General features: G+C 42.8%; 1 protein-coding gene across 3 annotated transcripts in view; it reads left to right on the forward strand.

Annotated features, from left to right (window-relative positions):
- The first annotated feature begins 8,526 nt into the window (after window positions 1-8,526).
- Window positions 8,527-22,902, forward strand: part of LOC122540019 (integrin beta-3-like) — a 99,762-nt gene continuing 85,386 nt past the window's right edge. For all 3 annotated transcript variants that reach the window (XR_006309230.1, XM_043675308.1, XM_043675309.1), the window contains exon 1: window positions 8,527-8,674. Coding sequence is in view for 2 of the 3 variants with exons in the window: in XM_043675308.1 (XP_043531243.1) it covers window positions 8,605-8,674 (70 nt within the window). In the remaining variant the exon portion in view is untranslated. The remainder of the gene's footprint in view (window positions 8,675-22,902) is intronic.

Raw genomic sequence — 22,902 nt, forward strand, 5'->3', positions numbered from 1 at the left:
TCACAGCTGCCTTGCTCAATGTGAGTTGTGCGTACCAGTGCTGCCACACTCCAAACTGATTGCAAGGCAGAAAGTTGTCAGTCTCATATTTCTGAGTCACAAGGTTGGGGCTCCAGTCCCATTCTCAAGACTTGAGCATGAATCCTGGAGTGACACATCAAGTGTAGAACTCAATCTGTTTCTCCGTAAGGTGGAAGCGGGTTGTATAAGAGGTGGGTGCCCCACTATGTAAATCAGGGGCAATAGGATCTCCTATACCTGTTCTAATCAATACAGAGAGACACTTCCCACATTAATCATGGTCTCTCTCAGAGGGTAGAACGTTTCTAGGTTAGTTGGTGAGTATCTATATCATGCTGCTCACCAACCATAGCTGTGTGGGACAGGCACAATACACTAATGGATCTTTACATATCTTTCATGTTCATATGTTAACAGTATTAAGAGGGTGCTGCATTGTCAGAGGTCCAATCAGAGGGGCAGGAACATTCTGGTTGGATTTCTTTAGGCTTTTCCCGGTGTTAGGAATTCAGTAGAAAGACGTCCTGTGTTAAACATTGTTCAGGTTAGGCCACAGGCACTCAGGAATAATTCTTAGAGAATCCGTCTTGTTAAAGCAACCTCTTGTCCTTCAATAAAAGCAAAATACTGCAGATGCTTGAAATCTGAAATAATAACGGAAAGTGCTAGAAAACTTCAGCAGGCTCACCAAGTATTTGTGGGCGGCACAGTGGTGAGCACTGCTGCCTCACAGCGCCAGAGACCCAGGTTCGATTCCTGCCTCAGGCAACTGTCTGTGTGGAGATTGCACATTCTCCCCGTGTCTGTGTGGGTTTCCTCCGGGTGCTGCGGTTTCCTCCCACAGTCCAAAAATGTGCAGGGTAGGTGAATTAGCCATGATAAATTGCCCGTAGTGTTAGGGGAATGGATCTGGGTGGGTTGCTCTTTGGGGGGTCGGTGTGGACTTGTTGGGCCTAAGGGCCTGTTTCCACACTCTAAGTAATCTAATTCCCTGTTCCAGTGCTTTCCCGGGTCCCCACTTCTTTCTCCAAACTATCAATGATGTTTTCAGTGCTACTCCCTGTTCTTGTCTGGAACTGGAAAATTTCAAAAATTTTGCTTCCTATTTCCAACTTTCTCTCACTTTCACCTGGCCCAGCTCTGACACTTCCCTTCCCTTCCCTTCTTTGACTTCATTTTCTGGGAATTCTGGGAATAGACTGTCCACCAATATCCACTGACTAATCTTCCTGACACCCTGCTTGCAAGGAACCCACTCCATTCTCCCAGTCTCTCCATCAGTACTGAAGATAACACTTTCTATAGGGGTGCCTCTGATATGTCCTTACTTTTTTCCCAACAACACAGTTTACAGGGTCTTCAATTATGTCTAACCCATCTGTCACACTTCTTGCTGCACTCTTTGCCCTCCCTGTTAGAACAACAATAATGTTCATATTTTCCATCCCACGAGTTTTCACATTCAAACAATCATCTCCTGTCATTTCCACCACCAATGTGCACACAGAAACAATTATAACTCACAAGAGGTTTTGAGACTGATTTAAATTTACAACTGGAAAATTCACTCAGATTTGCACATCCTCACAACATAAATAATTCTAACATTGATCCAAAAAGGACAGACCTCAATTTCAGTTTGCTGCTAAGGGATAAACCCACAAAGAAGCCAACATAAAAACAAACATTGCTTCACACTTAACCTGCTTGCTTACTTTTCCATCCTCACCTTCCCACCTCTCCTATCTTTCAATCCTCCCTTTGAGGTTGGAGATTGGCCATATATCTACATGAGGTAGAATACAATAGCACAGTAAGTTGTGGTCTGCCAGTACCCTGGCTTTGCCAAATGTTGAACTGAGATAAGGGTAAGCTCTCCTGAGATGTACTGAGACATTTCTGAGTTAAGGTCAGCTGTACTTCTGTGACAGTGGCATTTTTTACCAGTAGAATCGAGGGAGGGTAGCTAAATGAAATATAGTGAAAAGTGGAGGGAGGTGGCGGTGTATTCGTCATAGTGTCTTAAGAGTCCTACTGCACAGCAATAGGCTCTTTGGGCCAAACTGATCCATGCTGATCAAAATGTCCATCCACGCGAACCCTATTTCCCTGCACTTGGACCATATCCTTCTAAACCTTTCCTAGCCATGTATTTGTCCAAATGTTTTTTAAATGTTCTTAATGTACCCCCCTCAACCACTTCTGCTGGAAGCTCATTCCATATGCCTACCACATCTGTGTAAAAACGTTGCCCTTCATATTCCCAATTATTATTTCCTCTCTTACCTTAAACTGTTTTTTGGGGGGAATTGAGGAACTGCAAAAGTAAACAAAAATAGTTGGAGTTATGTACAGGTCTCCAAATAGTAGTCAGGAGCTGAGGGACAAGATACATCAGGAGACAGGAAAGATGTGTAAGAAAGGCAAAGTTACAGTGATCATGGGGGATTTCAATATGCAGGTGGACTGGGAAAATCAGGTTGGTAGTGGATTACAAGAAAAATAATTTGTGGAATGTCTACAAGATGGCTTTTTGGAGCAGCTTGTGGTGGAGCCCACGAGGGAACAGGCAATACTGGATTTAGTGTTGTGCAATGAGGCAGACTTGTTCAGTAGGCATCTAGTTGATTTTAACCTCACTGCGAATCCTCTTCCAAGGATGCCCACCTTGAAGAAGTTCTCCTCCTCTCTCTCTACAAGAAACTCAGTGAGTCTCTCTCTTTCTCACTGCACCCCCCAGGTCATCTCCTCTGCCCTGAAGCTCTTCAGCCATGTGCTGAAACAGACTCACTACCACAGCCACATCTCCTTCCTCAGTGCCTACCTCCACCTATCCCACTCTCAGCTACCTTCCCCCCCAGACCCACCTCCCTCCACCCTGAGCTCCCAGCTCAGTCCTGATGAAGGACATTTGCCTGAAACGTTGCTTCTACTGCTCCTCAGATGCTGCCTGACCTGCTATGCTTTTCCAGCACCACACTCACGGCTCTGATTTCCAGTATCTGCAGTCCTCACTTTCACCTGAATATTAATGAGGTAACTCATGGTGTGAACAACACTCCTCTGAGATCGAAAATTGTTCTGTCCACAAGTCCATGTGATGCCATAATACAAGTCTCTGTATTAAGCCTTTCAGACCCTTACACTTTTATCCAACATCTTGGCAAAGTTTCATGTAATTTTGCAAAATCTGAAATGTTGACCTATATTCGGTCCTGCAGCAGTATGACGCAAATACAAGCCACAGCTTACCCCTAAAAATCCCTGCTGTAGGCTTGGATTACATTGAAGATTAAGAACATGTTTAAAGAAGTTGTCAGCTTAGATAGAGATGGACTGTTTTCTCTGCTGGGTAAGTTCAAAACAAGTGGCATAAATGTAGAGCTACACCATTCTGGGTGATGTCAGAAGGGTAATGTTAGGGATGGGAAACAAATGGAGGCCATCCAACGACGCCCACATCCCACTAATGAGTAATTTTAAAAAAACATTTCTTCACACACAGGCTTTTAGAAATCTGGAATATTTTTCCTCAACAAGGCAATGAGGCTAGATGTAAATTAGAAGTTTGAAAGCTGTCATTGATTGTGTTTTTTAAGTAAGAGCTATAGGAGGTGAACGAAACTCTGACACAATTCAGGCCTAATTCAACTGAATGGTTGAATAGGTCTGGGTTGAATGGTCTCCTCCCAGTTCTGTATTGCTGCTGTTGCGTGTGTATATCTAGGATTAACTGGTCCGTTGCTGTTTATTGTCCAGGTTATTGTGTGAAGAGTGGTTGTCTGAGATTCACAGGAGCAGATAAATACAAAGTCTGGAATGAATGTGTCTGAGAGTCAGAGGAAGTTTTACAGCTCTTCTTCATAATCAACCTGCCTTCAGAGATCTGCTTTCTCACTCTTTCACAGAGTGGAGAACAGTTCAGCAGATTCTCAGACAGAAGGATGTTGGGCATAGACAGCAGGCATTTCGCCTGCTCGAAGATTGAGATTTGCTTGAATGACTACACAGCTGTCACAAGCTTTAACTTCACTTTTCCATCTAATTATACTTAATCATTGCTTTTGTTCCTTACTAAATCATTTATCTCAAAGAACACAGCATTTTTTTTAAGAACTGCATTTTCTCATCATTTCCTCATAGCCTCAGAACCCCCTTGGATCTGTCCCTGTCACCATTACACGGGACCAGAGCAAAATGGAACAATCTGAAGCTCTCTGTGGAAACTGTTGCTTTGAAATTGTCTCTACAGTTCAGTGGTCAAATCATTGGAAGGAGCATCGCTGCCTAATGGTTTCATCTGATGACCTGAGCTTCAGTTATCCCATCTGGTATCAATGGGCAAAGTGTCAAAACTGGGTGGTGAGGTTTACCACCATCTGATGGCCTTAGTGTAGGTTTCACTCTCTGTACTCTTCCAAGATTCATTTAAGCTGCTCCTTCCCTTGCCGCAAGTAAAGGGTGTTACCTAGAGATAAAATTCTGTAAGGGTTAACCTTCATGTTACACAGGCTCCAACCATTCCACTGATGTCATACATAGTCTGTGAGTGGAGACAAAGAGTTCTATCCTCACTTTCAGAGGATAGAATCTGTATCAGCTCCCTAAGGTCCTAGAAATGATAGCTAATGAAATGTAGTTGCATTTATTGCTATTGCGCAATATACCTTTTCGTTATCTAAAAACAGCACCTCTTCTGTGATAATATTCCATGGTGGTGTATCATCCCCCAGTAATCACTAGTTGGATCCAAGAGAAAGAAGAATTGGTGGCATGAAACAAGTGTAAACTACCCTCACTGACATACTGTCAGAGGTGCAAGTATCACAAGGTACCAGGAGTGATCATCTGGAAACATGCTTCATTGGCCTCACCGCCTTCACACCTTGCCTTTGATGTTCAGCACCTGTGACAGAAGCAGTAGATTGTACATAGCTGACAGCTACTGAGCATTCTGATTGGCCTGGGTCTCCAAGGTGACTGCTCCTCCTTCCATTGGGGCAGCCACGGTCTCACACACTGTAGCACGCAGTACTCAGAGGGCAGTCAGACTCCTCTGGTGTATGTTGCAATGCCATTCAGTCGCAACTTGCAGTTAGGGCTGCCTGCAATCCTTCTTTCTCAGTTGTCAGTCCTGGAAGATGGACTCTGATTGGTCAGAATGTTGTCATGGAAATGCAGCAAAGATTAACAGTCTCTGAGACCCCTTACATTTCCATGAGAAAGGTGCAATTTATGAATGAATTCTAATATTTTCGGTTATAACCAATTGTCCAAACCAAGCAAAATTTAGAATTGGCAGGTCTTTAGGACATTACCTGGCTCCCTGGATTAATAGTCCAATGATAATACTAGTAGACCTTCATCTCCCTCAAGGCTGCCCAGGTCAGCAAAACTCAAAACTTCATGCCATCAATGGGATACAGTATTTCCCTCTTTTTCTGGACGGACTGGAGCATGAGGACTCTTAAAGGCCCAGGGACAACTTGTTCCTGCTCTATGACATCTGCACAGGAATGGGAGTCACCAACACTGCCTCCTGCTGCTCTTACCTTGCCATGAGTGAAGGCCTGATGGCTTGGATTTTAAGTATGAAGCTTAAATCTGCCCTGTGTGATTCGGTGTTTAACTCACACTGCAGTCAAATTGAAAGCATATAATTAAGTGAGAGAAATTGTCCTGGCTCATTATGGAGTGAGGCCCTGTATGACACCTGATCCACGGCCTGTCTTAATATCTTCGATAGATTTCCCAGCTCCTTATCTAGAGGGTTGACAAAGGTGACCAATATTTGCTGTCGTTCAATCACATGGAAATCAGGTTTTACCTCCAAGCTCATTCTGTCATTGGCACCTGACTGAAGCTTTCTGTCCAATACTTTCACCAAAGTGAGGTCTGAATGAGCAACAAAATAACAGCTCACAGCAGGTCTCACCTCACAGCAAAATCAGACTTCTGAATATCTACAAATTTGGGATGTTTGAGGTTGGAGGTTGCACACCCAGATTCAGTAACAGAAATCGAACTGATCCAACTCAGAGTTTTTAACTGTTCATTTTGGAAGTGAATGCAGCTGTGGAGAAGGTGGGGACAGCTTTGCTTTGTGAAGGAAGTGTGCACAAAGGAAATATTGCTAACCCAGCTGACACTCAGAAGGTTTCTGCTGTGAAAGGTTTGTTTATGCGTGTAATTCAGAGCCTTCCTGTTGAGAGCTCATATAGGTGTTGAGCATAGTTTTATGATAGAATGAATAACTCTACGCAGGAACAAGTGAATAATTAAATTCCCAGCACCAGCACTGAGAGCTCAGGATTAAGACTGGAACAATGAAGAGTGAAGAATTTGTGAAATTTGTCACACAGAACTTGTGGCTGAAGAGACAGGAAATATAAAATGGTTTGTTTATCGATTCAGAAGGGATAGCATCTTCAGCATTTAATGAGACCATAGCAGTAAAACACCAGTCAGCCTAATGAATCTGTTCCACCATTCGATGAGATCAAGGCTGATCTGTTAAACCTCAACTCCATTTTCCTGCCTTTTGCTTATAATTCTTAAGTCCCTAAATGATTTTAAAAAGTCTATCTATCTCAGTTTTGTATATACTTAAATTCAACCTCAACAGCCGAGTTTTGTGAGGAGAATGATACTGAAGGGAGTAATGGGGGAGTGGGGAATGGCAATGAGGGCAGCAGCAGAGGGGATGCAGCTCACAACAGGTATTACTTTAACAGAGTCCAGGTAAAGACTGAGTTCTCTTGGAATCTTGGAGCAGGTTGTTGTGTCAGGTGATGGCCACTCACTAGCACCAGATCTGCTGCCTAGTGGATTGGTTGACAGTCAAATTCACCAGCACCATCAGCATTTGAATCTGTGAATCCTTCTGGAACTCTTCTGGAGACATAACTAAGCTCTCCAAAATGGAATTCCATAAAAACAAAGAGATGGCTGATGGATTGCTTGCCAGAGGCAGAAGTAAAATCGACCTTACCCCAGTCACTCAGATAGTTACCACCCTCCAAAGCTTTTACTGGTCAATATGCATCAAGTTTATAATAAATCCACCATCCTCAATATCTTCACACGCAGAAACAGACTTAAGACATGGTTGCTAAGTGACATGAGATATCCATTCAAAACTTCATTCATGATATTTGCCTGAAACCCAACAAATGAAGCTCAATAACGCTACAATGAATATTGTACAAACATGAGACACCTGATTAAAAAAATCACACTGATCATGTACTCCAAGGTCTTTGCATTGATTTGGAGGAGTCCTTTAGTATATGTCCATCTGCAGCGTCTACATGCAGATGGATGCACATGCTGTGTATGTGTGTTCACACTCATTTTGTGTGTATTTTGTGGAATAAAGGGTTAACAAGAAATTATTTTACTGAGGGACACTGTACCATGGTGGCATCAGATCACATGGAAGTCGGAACTGAGTTCATTGATATCCCCTGTTACTCACTCCAGTATATTGTATATATATTTAATTGTTGTTCACTGATGATGAAATAGACTAAATTCTATCAACAACCCATACATGATCTTACCACATATGTCTGTACATTCATCTTGTGTACGTGTGCAATAACATGCTATCTTTGTATGTGTGTTTACACTGAGTACAATGTCCAGTCCTTCTGTTTATATGCCCCCTGTCAGTGTATGTTAATGTCACCTCCTTTCTGTATATGTATCTATTTCAGAAAGTGTGTGGTATGTTTGCCTTTATTGGTCAGGGAATTGAGAACAAGAATCAAGATGTCATGTTACAGTTTTATAAAACTTCGGTTAGACCACACTTTTAATTTAATTCTGGTTCAAACATTAAGGAAGGATGTGGAAGCTTTGGAGAGATGCAGGTTTACCAGGAAGCAGCCAGAGGCTAGAAAATTTCAGGTTGTTTTCTCTGAAGTGGCAGAGGGTGAGGGGAGACTTGATAGAAGTGTATAAAGTTATGAGATGCATTGATAGGATTGATGGTCAGAATCTTAATCCCCGTAATTGAAATGTTATATACTAGGGGGCATGCATTTAGGGTGAGAGGGGCATGTTCAAAGGAGATATGAGGGGCAAGTTTTTTAGACAGTCTGGAACACGCTGCCGGGGTGGCGATAGAGGCAGACACAATGAGGGTGGTTTAAGAGGCTTTTAGATAAGCATATAAATATGTATGGAATGGAGGGATATGGGCCAAGGGCAGGCAGAACTGATATGTTTAACTTGGCGTCATGTTCGGCACATATCGCGGACTGAAGGGTCTGTTCCTGTGTTGCACTGTTTTATGTATCTGTCCATAGCCTGTGTATATTAATATCAACTCCCTCTGTATATATGCATACTCTCTGCCAGTGAGTGTTTCTTCACTCTCTGAATATATTGATGTAGGTGTGTGTGTTTCTGGTCCCCAGGCGGCGCTCCATGATCTGATATTAAAAGTCCGGGCGGGGTTATAAGTTGGGAAAGTTTTTTTTTCTCTCTCTCTACCTGCCTCGCTGCTCAGTGTTGTAAAGATTGTCGAGCCAGCGGCTGCTTGTTTCAGTCCCACAGCACAGTGCCTGAGCCTCAGCAATGGGAACACTCAGCCTGGGAGCTGGCTGCATCACACTGCTCGCTGCCCTGTGCATGACCACCGTCTGGGGTAAGTACGGCGGGGTACAGGAAACTATTTTTGGAATTAGTTCATGTGAACGATCCAGCGGCAGTGGGAGGATGCGGTGAATGGATGAGGATTCTAATGGAGAAATGAGATATTCCTACAGGGGACTTGCTCCTGAGCACTGAGACCAATGTCTGATCAATAATAGCCAGATTGCTGCCACCCCCGTTTAAATACTGGCAGCTAGATTTTAAAGATTCGTTTTTATTTGTGAAATGAAGATCCAGCTATTTTTGACGTCCAGAGTGAAATATATCAGAAATGTACCTACTGCCAAATTAAATGAACATGGATCAACAGCTATACATTTAAATCATTGTGGGCACATTTTTTAAAAAACAATTGTATGGGACATGTAATCTGTAAATGTATCGAGAGAAAGGCTAGAGAAGTGTTGAGGTGCAATGGATGATGATTCTTCTAGGCCAGAAACTCTGGATTCAAGTCCCACCCCAGCCCTTCATGGCCACGGAAGGTGTCGTTATTAATCTGTAAATCTTTCTGATGCTTCTTCTGGTGAATAGTGTGGCTGAGTTTCCTGCTCAGCCACAACCATGTGAGAGCTGCAACTCAACCCCATACTCACATTAAAACACATCTTTGGTCATCCTTGCTCAAAGGAGTGCCACACACTCTGTAACAGATTGCAGGAGGGTGTAGACAGATTGGGTGGACACAGCAAGTCAAGTTCAACACAAGAAGAGTGTAATGTGGTATATTTCATTAGGAAGAATCAGGGCACACAATACCAATTGGGGTGGCAGAGTAGCTCAGTGGCCAGCACTGTTGCCCCTACAGTGTCAGGGACCTGGATTTGATTCCACCCTTGGGCTGACAGTGGAGTCTATGTGGAGTTTGCACATTCTTCCCGCAGCTGTGTGTGCTGGGGTTTCCTCCCACAATCTAAAGATGTGCATGTTAGGATGGATTGGCCATGCTAAATTGTCCTGTAGTATCCAAGATGAGTATGCGTGGTGGCTTAGCCATGGGAAAATGCAATGTTTACACGTAGTAGGTGTGTCTGGGTGAGATGCTCCTTGAGAGGGTCAGTGTGGACTCGAAGGACCAAATGAGCTGCTTCCACGCTGTGGGATTTTAATGAGTGTCAACTGAACAGTGCAATTACAAACAGCATCAAAGAAGATTAAACTTTTTTTTCACAAAAATTATTGAGCATTCTAAATAGAGGCAAACCGTATGAAAGGTTAAACCTGTATATAATACTGTTAAGAATGTGAAAGCTTTAGAGAGGGTGTAGAAGAGATTTGCTAGAATGAGTGTAGAATGTGTAGGACCAATGGATAAGAGAAGTTGAGATTGTTCTCCTTGGAGCAGAGAAGGCTAAAAGGAGATTTGGTTGAAGTGTTAAACATCATGAAGGGTTTCAAAGCAAGAAACTGTTTTCAGTGGCTGAAGGGTTGTAATGAGACACCATAAATTGAAGGGATTTTTTTTTAGAGAAAGGAATTCAGAGGAGATATAAGGATTTTTTTAATGTAAGGAGTGGTTAGGATTTGGAATGCACTGCCTGATAATATGGTGGGTACAGATTCAATAGCAACCTTACATTGATTTTTGAAGGAGAAGCTACTGACAGGACTGATGGAAAAGGCCAGTGAGTGGGCCTAGGTGGATTACTCTCAAACAGGCAGCATGAACCCGATAGGCTGAATGATCTTTACATGCTGGTACAGTTCTACGATTGTAAGATTCTGTAATTGCAAATATGTTGGGCATGGGGTTGGGGGAAAATGGTGATTTTCTCTGTTGTAAGATTGGAGACAGACAATCACCATAATTCTGTCTTCACTGGGTTACAATGTATGAATTTAGGCGGATTTCAACCAAGCAACATCAAAGTACAAAGAACAGTACGACATAGGAACAGGCCCTTCAGCCCACTGAGACTGTGCCAACACAAGATGCCTTCTGAAATGCAAAACATTTTGCCTCTACATGCTCAGTATTCTTCTATTTCCTGCCTATACATATATCTGTCAAGATGCCTCTTAAATGCTGCCATTGTACCTGCCTCCACCATGTCCCTCTTTGTAAAAATGAAATTGCCTCTGACATCTCATTTAAACTTTCCCCCTATTACTTAAAACCTATTTCCCCAAATAATTTACTTTTCTATGCTGGGAAGAAGACTCTGACTCTCTACTCTATTCATGTCTCCATAATTTTGTAAACTTGCATCAGGTTGTCCTCATCCTTCAATGTTCAAGTGACAACAAACCAAATTTGTTCAATCTCTCCTCGTAGCTAATAATCTCCAAACCAGGCAACATCCTGGTAAACCATTTTTATATCCTTTCCAAAGCCTCCACATCCTTCTGATAATGTGGCAACCAGAACTGTATGTAATATTCCAAATGTGACCTCATTAAAATTCCATACAGCCACAACATGACTTGCTAATTTTTATACTCTGTGACCCGACTGATGAAAAAAAGCATGTCTTATGCCTTCTTAAAGTTAAAAATCATACAATACCAGGTTATAATCCAACAGGTTTATTTGGACTATAACCTGGTGTTGTGTGATTTTTAACTTTATCCACCCCAGTCCAACATTGGCTCCTCCACATTATGCCTTCTTGATCACTTTATCCACTTGTGTTGCCACTTTCAGGGAACTGTAGACTTGTACACCTTGATCAATCTGTACGTTAATGCTACTAAGGTTTCTGCCATTTACTGAATAAAAATGATTCATTTGTAAACGAAAGTCAAATGTAAAGTAGTTTTGAACATAACTTTTTAGACCTCCAACTTGCATTTGTGAACCGCTTTTAATTGTAGGACAAACCAGATACAGAAGTGGAGCCATTATCTCATCAGTACAGCTTGTTTCCAAATGTATCAGCAAAGTTTAAACTCCCGTTCCAGGCTAGCCTTTCTGTTCCAATTAATCTTCCTTTAAATGCTTGCAGAAGCAACATTTGTAACACTTCTGTGAAAATATGTGGGATGTTTTGGACATCTTAGATAAGGTGGAAGATAGTAAATCATAATTATGAGGTAGCAACACTCCCACAGATTACAAGAGTGAAGCTCTTCTGCCAGTATCCTATCATCGACCCCATTGACTCTGTCATCATGACCTAGCAAACTCTTGATTCCCTAAAGCTTTAGATTTAAAATGATCATCCTTCTGTATAAGTCCCTTTTTGTCCTCACAACTCCTCTAACGTTGCAGGTGGCACAGTGGCTCAGTGGTTAGCGGTTAGCATTGCTGCTTCATAGTGCTAGGGACCTGGGTTCAATTCCACCCTCAGTTAACTGTGTGTGAAGTTTGCACATTCTCCCCATGTCTACGTGAGTTTCCTCTGAGTGCTCTGGTTTCCTCCCACAGTCCGAAAAAGCGTAGGTTAGGTGGATTGGCCATGCTAAATTGCCTGGTGTCCGTAGGTGAATTGGCTATAGGAAATGCAGGGGTGAGGTAGGGGCATGGGTCTGGGTGGGATGCTCTTAACAGGTAGTTGGTGTGGATGTTTTTGGGCTGAATGGCCTGTTTCCACACAGTAGGGATTCTGTGTATCACCTTCCACCTAACATCTCTGTTCTTTTAATCCTTGTACATCTGCTTTCATTCTTTACTCCTCCAATGATGGCTGTCAAAGTATCTGGTTCCATGCCCTAGAATTACCTTCCTCAGTTTTAGTGAACCTTTCTTCCTTCCAAGACCCGCTGCACATCTTTAAAACCCATCTATTTGCCAGTATCTTCATGACAATTGTTAGTTTGGTTCAAGATGCTCTGAGGTACCTTCAGATTTTCTGATCTGGTGAAGTTGTGAACTAAAGGCTTGTTCTGGGTGATGACAATAGTGGAGAATTGTGTGAAGGTCAACACCATAATCTACAATTCATCCTTAAACTTACACCCTTTTGTCTGCTATTAGTAATATTGTTGCTATGTGTGTATCATCCAATTCCCCATATTTTAGTTCATAGGTGTCAACTGTGAGTGTGTTTTGTGTCTTTAATACACAATGGTTAAAGACTGGAGTCTGAACAATCATGACCACATCACTGTAGAATTGTTGGTATTTGTCTATGAATAGATAAGTTGAATTGAGTTCTGGCATTTCTCTATGAAAACCTGTCCAGAGTGTTTGATTCACCAACTCTGATTAATTTAATAGTACTCTCTCTCCTTAATATCATTGAAACTCACCAGCTAACGTAGGGAATTTTGAACTGTTAAAAGCACTGGATTTTTTAGTTTAGACTACTTTTATTCATAAAATTTGTAAGGGAATATTGCAATACACTCTAAATGTTGTAATTCACATAGTGCAATTTGTCTTATTTACATTTAATGGTTTTGTGCGCCTAATCCCACTTAGAATGCAGATTATGTCTACATTTATATCCTTCACCTGTTCAGGACACTGCAGTCTCCACTGCAGTTTAACAAACAGGCAAGTCCCAAATCCACCTAGGCTGGAATTGAACTCCATGCTGTTGGCACCAATCTATCCATACCAATCGCGTCCCCCCACCCCCCTCCAAAATGTCTGAGTTGCTATATCAACATTTACAAACATGTTATATCTTGGAGCTATGGAAAAGGATCTTAAGAGGCTCCAACTTCTTTCCATCACATTGCTGACCAGAAATCCATATGATTCTTACCATCTGCCATTGGTTTATTCTCAATGTGTTATACCATTCTTAGGGATACATCAATCCTGGAATGGGACTTGAACCTGGAGCCTCTGGTTCAGAGGCAGGGACACTACACACTGCACCAGAAGACCTGACATTTACATTACATTAGATATTTCTTGGGGGGTGTTAGGTTGTGTTATTATGCAATACATTGCTGATACCATGAGGTGGACTGCCTGGATACCAACCACCTGATTGTGGTTGGGCTAGAGTGTTACCAACAATGCCAGTGTGAGGAGTTGTTCAGCAGTCTATGGTGGAGGATCGGCCACAAATAGTTGTCAGCAGAAGACCCTCTTGTCTTGAGTAATAAAGAAGTAGTTTAGCAGGACGTGGGTTACATTAACAGCATGTGGGAGAGAAGACACATGTGCCTTCAGCAGAAGACTGGGCTATTCAACAGCCATGTGATGTCATCCAACTGGGCAGAGCTTAGTATAGCTTAAACATGAACTCTTTCAGAATCATTACCTTGTACATCAGGCTTTTCAACAGGTCCCAGGTCCTCAGTATACATTAGCAGAAAAGCCTTAAACTGTGGCATTTCTCCATTGAGCCTTTGTACACTTCAAGAAGGTCTGGGCTGATCCCATCCCACAATATCTAAATCAACTCAGTTTCTGGGAAATAACGATCACAATACAAATGAAGTTTGAAACAATGTACTTTACAAACATGAATCTTAAACCCAAAAATAGCCAAATACATTGGAATGAGGGGAAAGCTGGTAATGGTTCATTAAGTAGATAAATTAAAAGTTCAGTAGATAAATAAACAGTGGGAAACATTTAAAGAAATAATTCAAAATGTTCAAAAAAAATTAATTCAATTTAAGAACAAAACTTAAGCAAAAACATGCTATCCATAGTTTACTAAGGAGGTCAAGTTCAGTATTGGATTTTAAAAAAGAGATTTTGCAAAGAATATTCATAAATCTGGGGATTAGGAATGTTTTGGAAACCATGAAAGGACCACCAAAAAGATGACAAAAAGAGAGACGTTAGAATTTTACACATAAATAAAAAGGAAGAGAGTAGTTGAAGTAAATGTTGGTCCCTTAAAGCAGAAACAGGAGAAGTTATCATATGAATAAATAGCAAAGACATTGAATAAATATTCTGACCTATCTTCCCTATACAAAACTAAAATATGTACCAGAGATACAGGGTGAACTAAGGGCTATTAAGAAGGAGGAACTTGAGAAATATAGAAACAAAAAAAAGGAGCAGGAGTAGGCCATTCAGCCCTTCAAGCCTACTCCCCCATTCAATATGATCATGGCTAATCATCCAACTCAGCCATATTGGATGAAACCCTGTTCCTGCTTTCTCCTCATTATTTTTGACCCCTTTGGCCCTAAGAACTAAACCTAACTCCTTCTCAAAAACATTTGTCCTCAACTGCTTTCTGTGGCAGAGAAATCCTCACCCTCACCATTCTCCGGGTGAAGAAAATTTACATAATCTAAAGAAAAGGGATCAGAAAAATTTAAGAGAATAAAGTCTAACATTTTACCAGGATCTGTTAGTCAGATTGTCTCTACAACTATTATTTTTGAAATGTACTGCCGATCATTTTCCCAAATTCAAAGCACTTTCATTGGATTGAAAGTCAGCAAATGCAACACCACTCTTCAACAAAGGAAGGGGAAACAGTATAAGGAGCTACAGGCCAGTTAACCTGATAATTGTGATCTGGGAAATACTGCAACAATATTAAGGTGGTTTATCAATTACTTAAATCATTTCATAATTAGACAAAATATGTGCACAAATTTGGTCTCCCTATATAAAGTAAGATATACTTGCCTTGGAGGTGATAGGATGAACATTTATTGGGATTGGCTCCTGCCCAATGAGAGGGTTTTCCTGTAATGAGGGGCTGAGTAAATTGGGTCTATATTTTCTAAAGCCTATAAGAATGAGAGGTGACCTCACTGAAACCTTCAAGATTCAGAAGCATTTTGACAGGGTAGGTACTGAAAGGTCATTTCTTCTGACTGGGGAATCCAAAACATGTGGGCGGCACGATGGCACAGTGGTTAGCACTGCTGCCTCACAGCGCCTGAGACCCGGGTTCAATTCCCGCCTCAGGCGACTGACTGTGTGGAGTTTGCACGTTCTCCCCGTGTCTGCGTGGGTTTCCTCCGGCTGCTCCGGTTTCCTCCCACAGTCCAAAAAGATGTGCAGGGTCAGGTGAATTGGCCATGCTAAATTGCCCGTAGTGTTAGGTAAGGGGTAAATATAGGGGTATGGGTGGGTTTCGCTTCGGCGGGTCGGTGTGGACTTGTTGGGCCGAAGGGCCTGTTTCCACACTGTAATGTAATCTAATCTAATGTAAACATGGGGTCACATTCTGAAGATAAGTCTCATGATAAGGGGCCATCAATTTGCACTAAAAGGAGAGGAAACTTGTGAAGTTTTGGATTTCTCAATCCCACAGGATTATTGGCACTTCATCATTGATTGTTTGTGGTGGCATTGACATATTTTTTAGCCTCTGAGATTCAAGGGAATTGGGAAACCAATGGAGAAATAGAATTAAAGCTTTTGATCCAATGATTGTAGTGTATTGAATGGTGGAACAGGCTCAGTGAGCCTTATGATCTATTCCTCCTATTTCTAATATGGTTATCACAGGCTGTCACTTCCAGGAATACGTTTCTTCTCAAAAGACCTGACAGCCTTTGTCAGCTTGTCCAAAGTTGGTGGTTTACATGGTTATCGCACTTGTTGTCATTTGCAGTCTCTGGAATAGAAAACAGGAAGAACTGAGTGGCACAGTGGTTAGTACTGCTGCCTCACAGCTCCAGGAACCTGCATTTAGTTCCACCCTCACGTGACTGGCATCTGTGTGGAGTTTGAATGTTGTCCCTATGTCTGTGTGGGATTCTTCCAAGTGCTCCAGTTTTCCTCCCACAGTCCAACGATGTGGAGGTTAGGTGGACCGATCATGCTAAATTGCCCATAGTGTCCAGGGGTGTGCAGGCCAGGTGGATTAGCTATGGGAAATGCGGGGTGGATCTGGGTGGGACTGTTTTAGGCAAGTCAATGTGGATTTGATGGGTTGAATGGCCTGCTTCCACACTGTAGGGATTCTGTTATCTGTGGGCTCCTCATTATGCAGTTTGCCATAAAAGAATTTAGCAATCTTAGCCATCAGGCTACAATGATGGTATTGAGCTGTCTTCTTGCTTCAAGCTGCTAATGACCAAGCTCTCTACGTGTGCCTTTGGGATAATGTTTTAGGAAATAATAATGTCTTATCTAATGTGACAGTAGTCAAACATGCTGAAGTCAATGTAACCTGTATTAAATTACTTCTTGGTACACCAGCATGTTCCTGTTCTGTCCCAGACTTATTCGCAGTTAATTACTTAAGACACTCTGTTAGACTGGTATGAGTAGAAGGTCAGTGGCAGCAAATCTAACCAAGGAGATCCAAGCAGAATCTCTAGGCTTTTCTAGACATGTTCTTCTGTATCTCCTTTTGTTTTCCAAACATCTTTAAAGATGAAAAAAAAGCGACTCTGTGGTGAGTTGATCAGGTACAGTTTTGCTATTTCCTTTTTTTATTTTTTTATCGAGTGATTTGGTGAAAACTTTCCTTTTTCGTTTACCTAAGCTAAAACTAAAGTTAAATTTAAGGTTAAAAATGGCAGGAGATCACAGGCCCATGTGGGAGCTCAGGGACAGAGCTGATGTCCCTGGCTCCTTCACGTGCAGGACGTGTGTCCAGCTGCAGCTGTTGTTAGAACGCATAATGGCTCTGGAGCTGCGGATGGACTCACTTTGGAGCATACGCGATGCTGAGGGAGTCATGAATAGCACTTTTAGTGAAGTGATCATACAGCACATTAAGATTCCTGAAAAAGAAAGGGAATGGGTGACCAAAAGACAGAGAAAGAGCAGTAAGGAAGTGCAGGTGTCCCCTGAGGTCATCTCCCCACAAAACCGGTATACCATTTTGAATACTGTTGGGGGAGATGGCTCACCAGGGGAAGACAGCAGTAGCCAGGTTCATGGCACCATGGCTGGCTCTGCTGTACAGAAGGGCGGTAAAATGAGTGGAAGGGCTATAGTCATAGGGGATTCAATTGTAAGGGGAATATGTAGGGTGGTTCTGTGGTCGAAAATGAGACTCCTGAATGATATGTTGTCTCCCAGGTGCACGGCTCAGGGATATCTCAGGTCGGCTGCAGAACATTCTCAAGGGGGAGGGTGAACAGCCAGCTGTCATGGTGCATATCGGCACAAACAATATAGGTAATAAACAGGATGAGGTCCTATAAGCAGAATTTAGAGAGTTAGGAGCCAAGTTAAAAAGTAGGACCACAGAGTTAGTAATCTCAGGATTACTACCAGTGCCACGCGCTAGTCAGTGTAGGAATGATAGAGTAAGCAAGATGAATGCATGACTTGAGAGATGGTGCAGGAGGGAGGGATTCAGATTTGTGGGACATTGGGACATGTGGGACATTCTAGGGGAGGTGAGACTATTACAAATTTGATGTTCTCCACCTGGGCCGGACTGGAACCAATATCCTTGGGGGCGCTTTTGCTAACGCTGTTGGGGTGGGTTTAAACTAATGTGGCAGGGGGATGGGAACCAAATGAAGAGGTTAGTGGACAGTAAGGAAGCAGTAACTAAAGCCTGGAAGGAAATAGATAATGAAGTCAATGTGACTAAGGGGAAGAGGAGGCAGGGAGCAGATGATGAATGCAAAGGGACTGGTGGTCTGAGGCAAGAAGTGTAGTAGGTAAGGCAGATGAACTTAGGCTTGGATTAGTAGCTGGAAGTATGATGTTATTGCTAATACTGATACTTGGTTGAGGGAAGGGCATGATTGGCAGCTAAACATCTCAGGATATCGATGCTTCAGACAGGATAGAGATGGAGGTAAAAGGGGTGGAGAAGTTGCATTCCTGGTCAGAGAAAATATAATAGCTGTGCTGAAGGAGGGCACTATGGAAGACTTGAGCAGTGAGGCAATATGGGCAGAGCTCAGAAATAGGAAGGGTGCGATAACAATTTTGGGGCTGTACGACTGTCCTTGCAACAGCAAACGTGAGATAGAGGTGCAAATATGTAAACAGAACATGGAAAGATGCTGGAGCAACAGAATAGTGGTGATGGGAGATTTTCCCAACGTTGACTGGGATTAACTTAGTGATAGAGGTCTAGATAGGGCAGAATTTGCAAGGAGCATCCAGAAGGGTTTTCTAGAGCAGGATGTAAATAGTCCAACTCGGGAAGGGGCCGTACTGGATCTGGTGTTGGGAAATCAGCACAGCTAGGTGGTTCAAGTTTCAGTAGGGGATTACTTTGGGAATAGTGATCACAATTACATAAGTTTTAAAATATTCATAAACAAACACAAGAGTGGACCTAAAGGAAGTGTGCTAAATTGGGGAAAGGCCAACTATACCAATATTTGGCAGGAGCTGGGGAATGTAGATTGGGAGCAGCTGTTTGAAGGGAAATCCATATTCGGTATGTGGGGGGTTTTTAAAGAGAGGTTGATTAGAGTTTAAGAGAGATAGAAATAGCAAGGTTAGGGAACCATGGATGACAGGTGAAATTGTGAGACTAGCTAAGAGGAGAAAGGAAGCATACATAGGCAACTGAAGACAGACAAAGCTTTGGAAGAATATCAGGAATGTAGGACCGATCTGAAATGAGGAATTAAGAGGGCTAAAAGGGGTCATAAGATATCCTTAGCGAGCAGGGTTAAGGAAAATTCCAAAGCCTTTTTTCATCTATAAGGAGCAAAATGGTAACTAGGGATACGGTTGGCCCACTCAAGGACAAAGGAGGAAAGATATGCTTGGAGTCAGAGAAAATGGGTGAGATTCTTAATGAGTACTTTGCATCGGTATTCACCAAGGAGAGGGACATGGCAGATTAGATTAGATTACTTACAGTGTGGAAACAGGCCCTTCGGCCCAACAAGTCCACACCGACCCGCCGAAGCGCAACCCACCCATACCCCTACATTTACCCCTTTTAACCTAACACTACGGGCAATTTAGCATGGCCAATTCACCTGACCCGCACATTTTTTTGGATTGTGGGAGGAAACCGGAGCACCCGGAGGAAACCCACGCAGACACGGGGAGAACGTGCAAACTCCACACAGTCAGTCGCCTGAGTCGGGAATTGAACCCGGGTCTCTGGCGCTGTGAAGCAGCAGTGCTAACCACTGTGCCACCGTGCCGCCCACAAATATTAAGATATTAAGGTTAGGGATAGATCTTTGAGTACTCTAGGTCAAGTAGGCATAAGAAGGGAGGAAGTGTTGGGTATTCTAAAAGGCGTTTAAGTAGACAAGTCCCCAGGTCCGGATGGGATCTACCCCAGGATACTGAGGGAAGCGAGAGAGGAAATAGCTGGGGCTTTAACAGATATCTTTGCAGCATCCTTGAACTTGGATGAGGTCTTGGAGGACAGGAGAATTGCTAATATTGTCTCCTTGTTTACGAAGAGTAGCAGGAATACTCCAGGTAACTACAGATTGATGACCCTGATGTCAGTGGTCGGGGAGCTGCTGGAGAAGATACTGAGGGATAGGATCCATTCCCATTTGGAAGAAAATGGGCAGCATGGTTTTGTGCAGGGAAGGTCATGTCTTACAAACTTGACAGAATTCTTTGAGGAGGTGACAAAGTTGATTGATGGGGGAAGGACTGTAGATTGTCATATACATGGACTTTAATAAGGCGTTTGATAAGGTTCCCCTTGGTAGGCTGATGGAGAAAGTGAAGTTGTATGGGGTCCAGAGTCTTCTAGCTAGATGGATAGTGAACTGACTGAGCAACAGGAGACAGAGAGTAGTAGTGGAAGGGAGTTTATTAAAATAGTGACCTGTGAACAGTGATGTTCCACAGGGATCCACGCTGGAACCACTGTTGTTTGTGATTTATATATAAATGATTTGGAGGAAGGTATCGGTTGCCTGATTAGCAAGTTTGCAGATGACACCAAGATTGGTGGAGTAGCAGATAGTGAAAGGGTCTGTCAGAGAATACAGTAGAATATAGATAGATTGGAGAGATGGGCAGAGAAATAGCAGATGAAGTTCAATCCAGGAAAATGTAAGGTGATGCATTTTGGAAGATTCAATTCCAGAGCGAGCTATACAATAAATGGAAAAGTCCTAGGGAAAATTGACATACTGAGAGATCTGGGTGTTCAGGTCCATTGTTCCCTGAAGGTGACAATGCAGGTCAGTAAAGTGGTCAAGAAGGCATATGACATGCTTTCCTTCATTGGATGGGGTATTGAGTCCAAGAGTTGGCACATCATGTGACAGTTGTATAGGACTTTGGTTTGACCGCATTTGGAATACTGCGTACAGTTCTGGTCACCACATTACCAAAAGGATGTGGATGCTTTGGAGAGAGTGCAGAGGTGGTTCACCAGGATTTTGCCTGGTATGAATGGCGCTAGCTATGAAGAGAGGTTGAATAGATTAGGATTATTTTCATTAGAAAGACAGAGTTTGAGGGAAGGTCCTGATTGGGGTCTAAAAAAATCATGAGCAGTATAGACAGGGTAGATAGCAAGAAGCTTTTTCCTAAAGTGGGGGCTCCATTACCAGGGGTCACAAGTTCAAAGTGAGACAGGAAATGTTTAGGGGAGATATGTGTGGAAAGTTCTTTATGTAGAGGGTGGTGGATGCCTGGAATGCATTGCCAGCGGAGCTGATAGAGACGGGCACGATAGCGTCACTTAAGATGTATCTAGACAGATACATGAATGGGCAGGAAGCAAAGGAATACCAACCCTTAGAAAATAGGTGACAGGCTTAGATAGAGGATCTGGATCGGCGCAGGCTTAGAGGGCCGAAGGGCCTGTTCCTCTGCTGTAATTTTCTTCATTCTTTCTTTTTATGAAGAACCTCTCGATGCTAGTCTTGATTGCTTCCCATCACCTCAATAGATCCACTGTTTCACCATTCTCCTATTTTTGTAATCCTTTTAACATCCTCAATGTTTTCTTGGATCAGCAATTTCACCTCTAATTTCCACATTTCATAGAATATAGAAGAATACAGCGCAGTACAGGCCCTTTGGCCCTCGATGTTGCGCCGATCCAAGCCCACCTAACCTATACTAACCCACTATCCTCCATATACCTATCCAATGCCCGCTTAAATGCCCATAAAGAGGGAGAGTCCACCACTGCTGCTGGCAGGGCATTCCATGAACTTACGACTCGCTGAGTGAAGAACCTACCCCTAACTTCAGTCCTATATCTACCCCCCCTTAATTTAAAGCTATGCCCCCTTGTAATACCCGACTCCATACGCGGGAAAAGGTTCACACTGTCAACCCTATCTAACCCCCTAATCATCTTGTACACCTCAATCAAGTCACCCCTAAACCTTCTTTTCTCTAATGAAAACAGCAAGGTTCCCAGGACCTTCAGCCAGCAGGATCTTCTAGCTGCAATAATAAGGTTCTTGTCATCATCACTATTACCCTGACTTCATTAGCTGTCAGAGGAGCAATTGGAAAGTAGCCAATTACTCATTCTATAATGTTGGGATGCACACTTTGGTTAACCAGACTGGTGGATTTTTGTAGATTGTGTGTATACAAAGAAATGGCTGTCCAACACCTCCTTAACTTAGGAGATGGTGAAGATGGGTCCCTGCAGCAGACAAAATGGGCTGAGAAACAGGAATTAATTCCTCCTGACCTGATCAAAGACTCTCCAATGGAAACCATGTGACCAGTGCCTTTCAGCGCTGAGGAATGGCCTTCTACACTCCAGCAAGGACTGCAAGTCGGCATTGGCTTTGCTGAAGTTTTTCACATAGTGATTCATACACTCTCCCTTTAAACACAGTTTTAAAAAATAAACATATATGTTTGAAAGTCCAATCAATGCAGTCAGCTGTGCTGTTCCCAGCACTGAGATCTCTTTCTGGATATCTCTGGTATCTCGAGGAATACTGTAGGGCTGATATTGGCCTCATACAGTGAGTTGGAGAAATCAAATGGTCTCCACTTGTTCTGGCTTTCCCCCCAGCCCATGCTGTTCCTGGTTTTGCAAAGTGCTTTTCCCTGTCACTAATTCCACGGTTTCAGAGCTGGGATTTGCTGGGTACTGCATTTGGAACTCAAGGATTATTCTGTGCCTTGGGCATTTTGCTGTTTATTTTGACACTGGTGGTTTACAAATCCCACGCGCATCCTGCCGCACCCTCCCCCGCCCCCCCCCCCACACACACACGTTGGAANNTTGAGTGATATTCTCTGCTGTCTATCTGGATAGACACCTTGGTGATTCCTCCACCACTATAGTTTCTTTCCAGCTATAGAAGATGTGATACCTGCCCATTTATCTCTTCCCTCCTCACTATCCAAAACCTCAGACACACATTCCAGGTGAAGCAGTGCTTTACCTGCACTTCACACAACCTAGTTTTCTGTATTCACTGCTCACAATGTGGTCCCCTCTGTATTGGGGAAATGAAATACAGACAGAGCAACTGCTTTGCACAACACCCACATTCTGTTAACAA

This window comes from Chiloscyllium plagiosum, chromosome 33, assembly GCF_004010195.1.
Source record: "Chiloscyllium plagiosum isolate BGI_BamShark_2017 chromosome 33, ASM401019v2, whole genome shotgun sequence".
Classification (NCBI taxonomy): Eukaryota; Metazoa; Chordata; class Chondrichthyes; order Orectolobiformes; family Hemiscylliidae; genus Chiloscyllium; species Chiloscyllium plagiosum.